The following is an 8635-nucleotide window of genomic DNA, read 5'->3' on the forward strand; positions in this document are numbered from 1 at the left end:
GAACTAGAACTGAACTAGAACTGAACTAGAACTGAACTAGAACTGAACTAGAACTGAACTAGAACTGAACTAGAACTGAACTAGAACTAGAACTGAACTAGAAATGAATTTAAATTAAAGTCTTATAAATCTTTTTCGCATCTATTGAGAAAACGAAAACATTAAGTAGATTCAGAACGGAAGCAATTATAAAGTTCCATATCGACACCTTGAACTTAAACTAAGAATGCGTCTCGTTCATAATCGTCGGTAATAAGTACTGAAATTAGATAAAACTTATTTAAAAATTTTTATATTTAAATATATTTAATATAATTTTATGTAAAAGAGTATGAAATTAAATATAAACATAACATTATATATAGTGGAAATAAAAAGATATATAAATATTAAAACGCATTTTTCTCAGTAATTCAAATAAAAGATCTATCTGCCAAGGGATCGGATAATTGAAGCACTGCATTATCCTTATTTTCCTGATGTATTTGCTTGAACAGAGAACAACTAAAGATAAAAATGGCAATTTGTGAACCTAAAAAAAGGAATATCAAAAATAAAATCAAAATAAGTTCTACACTGTTACCTACCAAATGCCAATACTGCTATGAGAAGAAGTATTAAAAATGTTATGACAGAAGCACCACCCATTGCGGCACCAATAAACCACCAATACATGTTAACACATGTTTCGTAGAAACAAAATATGCCCAGTATTAGCCAGGGTAGTATTAAGTATTCGTATCTCTGTGTACAGTTTGAAGATTTTTATGTTTAGTAGCCTTTAAGTTGTAAATATTCGACTTACCTTAGCAATGGCCACTATAAATAGAGCTGATATTAAAGCTGCTATGCCACATATGATCATTGTTTTGATAGCTGTGGAAGTTTAAAAAAAGATTTATATTTAAGATTTACCAGACATATGGGGAGCTAAGTATTCATATGATGGACAAAGTGTTCATTATATTGACTGACTAATCCCTGAAGTAGACTATAGACTTGCCTTTTGACATATTATATTACCTAGTCTTTATCTTTACTTGTCCATACTGACTTAACTATGGACTAGGTAAGTGAGTAATTTATGCTTTAATCTTTGGAATAGTTCATTGCATATTCTATGGATTCATCTATTGAATAGACCCTAGTCTATAGAATAGTGTAGTGTTTTATTTAGGAACACGTCTACTTTCTAGTTTATGGATTTTAGATCTATTAAATTTATAATTAACTAACTAGAACAGAACTAGAACTAGAACTGAACTAGAACTGAACTAGAACTGAACTAGAACTGAACTAGAACTGAACTAGAACTGAACTAGAACTGAACTAGAACTGAACTAGAACTGAACTAAAACTGAACTAGAACTGAACTAGAACTGAACTAGAACTGAACTAAAACTGAACTAGAACTGAACTAAAACTGAACTAGAACTGAACTAAAACTAAACTAAAACTGAACTAGAACTGAACGGAACTGGAACAGAACTAGAACTGAACTAGAACTGAACTAAAACTGAACTAGAACTGAACTAGAACTGAACTAGAACTGAACTAGAACTGAACTAAAACTGAACTAGAACTGAACTAAAACTGAAAATCAATATTAATTAGCCTTTATTATAAGGTCCTTTTCTTATCACTAGGGTCGAGGGTATTGAAATCTTATATTCTTCAAAATGTAAACAAAAAAAAAAAAAAAAAACAAGCTTTATCAAAATTTTAAAATTCCCAATGATTTTATAGCTTAGACCTCTATTGTGACCCCCTAATATTTCAAGCAATAAATAGATAATTGAGTTTTGAAAATTGATTTCAATAATAAGAAAACGAAGTAACAAATTATTAATTAAACAAGTAATCTCTAGAGAAACAAAATAAGGTTTAAAATAAGTTTCTTGAGCGGTACATAATATAAAGGGGTCACTTTAACCTGGCGAAGTATGAATTAATTATTCAATTTTTGGATATAAATAACCGAATAACAAAATTTAATAAAAATTAATTAATGATCGTGAAAATTTCCAACATTTTTCTAATTTCTCTCCCAGATACTTTAGTTTAAAATTGTGAGTTCCCTCACCCTTTATCTTCTTCTTTCAAGCAATATATGTATATATAAGATACATTACACTTACCTTCAGCTTTTAACTTTTCCCAATGATGATATTCATCATCAACAGCATCCTTGTATTCCAGATAGGCCAAACATGCAAAAATCAAAAAGGTTATGCTGCCCACAATATAAATGGAACCAATGACGATTCCCGAAGTATAACGACTACAACACCACTTCATTTTTTAAACAGTTTTCTTTATATTTATATTCTTAATTTAATTTTCAACGCAAAACGGAACGAATTTTTTGTAAAATAAAAATTGTGTTCGTTAATGAAATGCTGAATGCCGACTATTGATTGAAATTTTAAATTTCATTGAATTTAAATTTCATTTTAAAACAACACACAACAAATATGCATTATATTTGTGATTAAATACAAAGAAAAAGAAAATGAGAGTAAGATGAGAAAATGCTGTGTTCACACGAATCGAATATTTAACGAAATTGTATAACGTAGATTTGCTTTAAAATTTCTTTGTTATATGGTTCGTTATTAATTGAAATTATAGAAAAAATGTTTACATTAAATCTACAGAAAATATCGCAAACGTTCGTGTGAACATAGTACATATGCATCTAAAAATACATATCAATATTTGGGTTAGAAAGAGCTGCTTGTAGCACAATGCGAATATATCGAATAATGACTCATAAGTGGTTTTCACAAAAGATCTTCTTGGAAATAATTCGGCGACTGGTACACTATATTAAGGGAAACCGATAAAGCCGTTCCAAATATACTAATAATAATGATATTGGGTGAAACGATATGATACTTTGTGAATTAGTTTTCAAACACTTTATCACATTTATCATTATTATTCTAAAAATTTCGCGTTTTGTTATTGGATTCACGACCAATACGTATTTTTATTTATAATTAAGAAAAATTAAAAAATTTTTACTACCAACTACACTAAATGTCTAACGTTTACTAAAGTCAAACAAAAACTTAAACAACATAATTTTTGAGCAAAGCGTAGCAAAAATTCTCTCTATTAAAAATCAGAGAAAAAGAACTTATTAAAGCAACCATAGAGTCATCGGTGGGGACGTACAGACGCATACACACTGTAAACATAAAATTTTATCAAAAAAAACCCAAATTATGAGAATTAATGAGTAAAACAACCACACACCCACAACCTGTTGAATTCTTTGCGTGTAAACTATTTGAATTTCTGCACGATGTGTATTTCATGAAGAAATAAACTAAAATGTAGACGACAGAAATTGAAAATCCACTACTTTAGTACCTTTATAAGTACTTTTTGACAACCACAAAAACATACATAATTAGCGAGGTTCTCACTCTTTTGTAAATATTATATAGTCTTGTATATAGGCTAGTCTATGGTCTAGTCTATAGTGTAGTCTATAGTCTAGTCTATCGTGTAGTCAAAAGTCTTTTTTTATAGTCTAGTCTATACTCTAGTCTATAGTCTAGCCTATAGTCTAGTCTATAGTCTAGTCTATAGTCTAGTCTATAGTCTAGTCTATAGTCTAGTCTATAGTCTAGTCTATAGTCTAGTCTATAGTCTAGTCTATAGTCTAGTCTATAGTCTAGTCTATAGTCTAGTCTATAGTCTAGTCTATAGTCTAGTCTATAGTCTAGTCTATAGTCTAGTCTATAGTCAAGTCTATAGCCTAGTCTATAGTTTAGTCTATAGTCTAGTCTATAGTCTAGTCTATAGTCTTGTCTATAGTCTAGTCTATAGTCTAGTCTTTAGTCTAGCCTATAGTCTAGTCTATAGTCTAGTCTATAGTTTAGTCTATAGTCTAGACTATAGTCTAGTTTATAGTATAGTGTATTGTCTATTCTATAGTCTAGTCTATAGTCTAGATATTTACCAGTGTTAAAATAACAATATGAAGAGTATAATAGTGATTATGACAAAATTCATTTTTATTCAATTAACGTTCGATATTAACAAATAATAATTTAAATATTTTTAAGGCAATTTTATTAATTTTTTTGTTGCTATAAAAAAATACTTTAATTGTAGAAAATATAAATAAATATGTTTATAAAAAATTTGTTATAAATTTATAAATTTACACAACACTTCGCTCTGTCATCGGTTCTGAGTTTGGTATTGTAGTATGTTCTTTATATTCCAAATGTATTTCTCTAAACAGAGAACAACTAAACCAAAAAATGGCAATTTGTAAAACTAAATAAAAATAGAAATTAAAATTTAAAAGAAAAGAATTTTAAAAATTAACACAAATCTAATAATTCATACCAATAGCCAACACACCAATAATCAGAATAAACAAAAATGTTAAACCAGAAGCTCCGCCCATTCCAGCTCCGATAAACCAAGCGAATATGAACATACAAGTGCCATAAAAATAATAGACAACCAGTAAAAGCCAAGGAATTATCAAGTATTTATATCTCTGTAAATATTTAGAATCATTTACATTAAAGTAATTACTTACCAAACGACTTAGCTAGAAGTTGTTTTTTCATACCTTAGCAATGGCCACTATAAATAGAGCAGATATTATAGCCGACACAGCACATATTATCATCCTTTTAAAAACTGTTGGAAATAATTATATATACAGTTTTATTTGATTTTTAAATTTTGCATTTTGTAACGATTCTTTTGACTTTAGAATATTCTTCTTTCGTGAAAATATTTTCAAACTTACGTAAAGATTTCAATATATCTCTATGCAGTGGATCTTGAAGCTTGTCATAATGTACATAACTAATACAAGTCGCAATAAAAAACAATACAATTAGCACAATATATATAGAGCCAATTGTGACTCCAGTAGTGTAACGACTACAGCACCACTTCATTATTATAAAGTTTAGAAATCTTAAATGATTTTTTTTTATTTTAAAATAAATCGTTATTTGTAATCTATGTTTGTTTATTTCTGACTGTTAATCGCTGACTAAATTGAACATTTCACTGAATTGTTTAAATGAAAAAAAAAAGAACACCACAAATATCTTTATTTAAAACAAAAACATGATAACGTACATAATACATATTTGTACAAGCCAAAGATAGACTCACATAACAAAATATGTCAACTTAGTGCTTTATATACAAAAATTAAGAGCTTTTTTTTAACAAAAAAATTATTATTACACATTACAATTTTATTATTTTTTCTAAATTTATCTACTCTTTTTGTTTAATTGATATTTTTTAAAAAAGCATTTTTGTTATGACATCATCATCTAGGCCTATCGCTCTTTATACGTTCATTAGACTCTTGTTCAAAATTTTCCTTTTGTATATCACCATACAAAGTAAAAATCGGCCATAATATTAAATACGATATACCTGTAAAATGTATAATAAATTTTAATGAATTTCTCTATAATTCAGATTTCTCATAAACTTACCTATTCCTAATAAACCGACTACAAACAAAATTACCAGTGACAAGAATGGTACGGTAAAAAGGGAACCAATAAATTTAAATGCAAAATTTACACAATTGGCTATGAAACCAATGCCACTTAGTATTAGCCAGGGCATCATTAGTTTGTGACGTCTCTGAAAAATAGTGGAAAACGTTAAGCTATGTCTTAAATATTATATATGAAACTTACCTTTACAATTCCCATTATCAGCAGACCCGATATAATGGCCATGACTATACATAATATTATTAATATAATAATTATTTTATTGTTAAGGGCTGGAATTAAAAATAATACATTTTATTACATTTAAAGTTGATAGATAGATAGATATCTACCTATCTATAGATAGATAGATAGATAGATAGATAGATAGATAGATAGATAGATAGATAGATAGATAGACTATAGACTATAGACTAGTCTATAGACTAGACTATAGACTAGACTGTAGACTAGACTATAGACTAGATTATAGACTAGACTATAGACTAGACTATAGACTAGACTATAGACTAGACTATAGAATAGACTATAGACTAGACTATAGACTAGACTATAGAATAGACTATAGACTAGACTATATACTAGACTATAGACTAGACTATAGACTAGACTATAGACTAGACTATAGACTAGACTATAGACTAGACTATAGACTAGACTATAGACTAGACTGTAGACTATAGACTAGACTATAGACTATAGACTAGACTATAGACTATACTATGGACTAGACAACGAACTAAACTATAGACTATATTATGGACTAGACTATAGATTACGCTATAGACTAGGCTTCAGATTGTACTCTTGGCTGAAATCTGTATACTAGACTATACACTGGACTGGACAATTGACTAAGCTATAGATTAAACTATTGACTAAACACTACGCTGTAGACTACTGGCTGCAGAATAGACTATACCATAGACTAGAATATGGACAATGGACTAGACTTGAGGCTAGACTGTATTAAGAGTAGACTACAGACTAGACTATGGACTAGATTATAGACCAGACTATAGACTAGATGAAACATTAGGCTAGAAAATAGAATATAGAAAAGACTAGCCTATAGACTAGACTATATACTGGACTATAGACTTGACTATAGACTACACAATAGAACATACTTTAGGCTAGACTAAAGAATAGACTATTGACCAGACTATAGAATAGAGTATAGACTAGACTATAAATAAGACTATAGACTATTAACCACACTATAGACTTAACAATGAATTTGACTATATACTAGACTATGAACTTGCCTATATACTAGACTATACTCTATTTCTACAGTTTACTACACTACAGTAATATTTAAAAATTTTGCATATTTTTTTTGTTGTTTATATATTTATTTTTACTGAATTTTAGAAATACAAAAAAAAAGTTGACTAGGGGAGAGGGTTGAAAAAAATCTGGCAGTAGTTGCTGCTTAAATAGATATATATAACAGTAATTATTTTAACAAAAAAAAACCAGTCCCAATTTCATGCTTATTTCAAACCTTAACACTACGTCATTTTTAATGCCGAGTATTAATTAAAATTGCATAAAAAATTTTACTTTTTTCACTCTCTCTCATGTTTTAAAACAATTTCTTTAACGTTATTAAAACAAAATTTCATTTATTATAACTTACAAATATTTTCATTTTCCCTGTAACTGGAATTTTCCTTTGAATTAATATTGACTAAGACAATAATTGCATAAATAAAACAGGCAATGTAGATCAAGACATTTAGGCAGCCAATAATAAGACCCAATGTGGTACGACTGCAGCACTTCATGTTTATAGAAATTTGAAATTGTCTTGTGTTTTTTTACGTTATATGCGTTTATAAACTGATCTCAACAAAATACTAAACTTTACTAAAGTATGGCATAAAGCGGATGGTGAAATTTACGTTTAAAATGAGAATTTCTCTCTTGTGAAACTTATAAACAGAAAAACTGAGTTAAGAAATACATTTAGTGAAACTGTATTGGGTACAATCCACCACAAGGTATACGTTTTGTTTTTTAGCGATCACTGTTAAATTACTACGGGTTGCCACTGCTGAAAGTATTTAGTATTCATGTCCAGCAGTCTGATAATTAACTTCAGTTGTCTTCAAAATATTCTCCTTTTCTATATCCTTAAACAATGTATAATTAAGCCAAATTATTAGAGCAGAAAGACCTACACAAATAAAGAAAAATGCATAACATAAGTTTGATATACATATAGTCTTTATCCATTCTCTAACCTAATCCTAATAAACCTGAAAAAAATATCGACACATCCATACCAGAACCAAGTCCATTTGTCATGGAAACAATTAATTCATATGAAAAATGTAAAGTATATGTAACGAGGCCCATGACACCTAGTAATAACCAAGGAATCATCATTTTATGGTGTCTCGGCAAATAATTAAATTAAACAAATGTTTAATAAGTTCAATTAAAAATTTTGTTATATTTACGTACTTTCATAATACCCTTAATAATTAGTGTAGAACGACTGCAGCACTTCATATTTTGATGATTATAGAAAATTTTATTCCTCTCATAAAAAAATTCTATTACTTTTAAACAGATTAAATTACTGAAACGTTTGTTATACCGAGACGCTGAATATCAACTAAGTAATCATGTGCATAAAGCTTTATTAAGACTTATAAAAATAAATATGAATAATAATTTATATTTATGTATAAACAACAAACAAAAAACTATTTTAATCATTTACATTGTTGCAGGCATGGAAATATAATATTTTAAAATAAAATTAACTTTAATTTTTGTTAAAATTGTTTACTAGACTAGATTATAGGTTAGACTATAGGCCGATCTATAGGCTAGAGTATAGAAAATACTATGCACTAGACTAGACTATAGACTAGAATATAGACTAGATTATAGACAAGACTATAGACAAGACTATAGACTGGACTATAGACTAGACTATAGAAAGACTATACACTAGATTATATACTAGACTATCGACTGGACTATAGACTAGAATATAGACTAAACTATAGACTAGACTATACACTAGATTATATACTAGACTATCGACTGGACTATAGACTAGACTATAGACTAGACTATAGACTAGACTATAG

At 28.5% G+C, this 8635-nt stretch overlaps 3 protein-coding genes across 3 annotated transcripts; all 3 read right to left on the minus strand.

The window, feature by feature from the left end:
- Positions 1-276: 276 nt before the first annotated feature.
- On the minus strand, positions 277-2427 carry LOC111686982. Its single transcript, XM_023449388.2, has 4 exons — positions 2139-2427; positions 806-876; positions 588-744; positions 277-532 (listed from the first exon to the last, which is right to left on the minus strand). The coding sequence occupies exons 1-4, from the start codon at positions 2296-2298 to the stop codon at positions 414-416; spliced, it is 507 nt and encodes a 168-aa protein (XP_023305156.2). The 5' UTR covers positions 2299-2427; the 3' UTR covers positions 277-413.
- Positions 2428-4069: 1642 nt separating this feature from the next.
- Positions 4070-5070, minus strand: LOC124421007. Its single transcript, XM_046955661.1, has 4 exons — positions 4784-5070; positions 4601-4671; positions 4369-4525; positions 4070-4296 (listed from the first exon to the last, which is right to left on the minus strand). The coding sequence occupies exons 1-4, from the start codon at positions 4935-4937 to the stop codon at positions 4178-4180; spliced, it is 501 nt and encodes a 166-aa protein (XP_046811617.1). The 5' UTR covers positions 4938-5070; the 3' UTR covers positions 4070-4177.
- LOC111686994 lies at positions 5071-7419 on the minus strand. The gene is made up of 4 exons (XM_023449399.2): positions 7168-7419; positions 5706-5794; positions 5496-5649; positions 5071-5433 (listed from the first exon to the last, which is right to left on the minus strand). The coding sequence occupies exons 1-4, from the start codon at positions 7313-7315 to the stop codon at positions 5324-5326; spliced, it is 501 nt and encodes a 166-aa protein (XP_023305167.2). The 5' UTR covers positions 7316-7419; the 3' UTR covers positions 5071-5323.
- Between the last annotated feature and the right edge of the window lie 1216 nt (positions 7420-8635).

This window comes from Lucilia cuprina, chromosome 6 (assembly GCF_022045245.1).
Source record: "Lucilia cuprina isolate Lc7/37 chromosome 6, ASM2204524v1, whole genome shotgun sequence".
Classification (NCBI taxonomy): Eukaryota; Metazoa; Arthropoda; class Insecta; order Diptera; family Calliphoridae; genus Lucilia; species Lucilia cuprina.

Coding starts and splice junctions, on each gene's coding strand:
- LOC111686982 (XM_023449388.2), bottom strand. CDS start 2,298: ATGAAGTGGTGTTGTAGTCGTTATACTTCGGGAATCGTCATTGGTTCC. Junction 877..2,138: donor GGAAAAGTTAAAAGCTGAAG/GTAAGTGTAATG, acceptor AAACTTCCACAG/CTATCAAAACAATGATCATA. Junction 533..587: donor CATAGCAGTATTGGCATTTG/GTAGGTAACAGT, acceptor TCCTTTTTTTAG/GTTCACAAATTGCCATTTTT.
- LOC124421007 (XM_046955661.1), bottom strand. CDS start 4,937: ATGAAGTGGTGCTGTAGTCGTTACACTACTGGAGTCACAATTGGCTCT. Junction 4,672..4,783: donor AGATATATTGAAATCTTTAC/GTAAGTTTGAAA, acceptor TATTTCCAACAG/TTTTTAAAAGGATGATAATA. Junction 4,526..4,600: donor TTATAGTGGCCATTGCTAAG/GTATGAAAAAAC, acceptor AAATATTTACAG/AGATATAAATACTTGATAAT.
- LOC111686994 (XM_023449399.2), bottom strand. CDS start 7,315: ATGAAGTGCTGCAGTCGTACCACATTGGGTCTTATTATTGGCTGCCTA. Junction 5,795..7,167: donor CAGGGAAAATGAAAATATTT/GTAAGTTATAAT, acceptor TTTTAATTCCAG/CCCTTAACAATAAAATAATT. Junction 5,650..5,705: donor TGATAATGGGAATTGTAAAG/GTAAGTTTCATA, acceptor ACTATTTTTCAG/AGACGTCACAAACTAATGAT.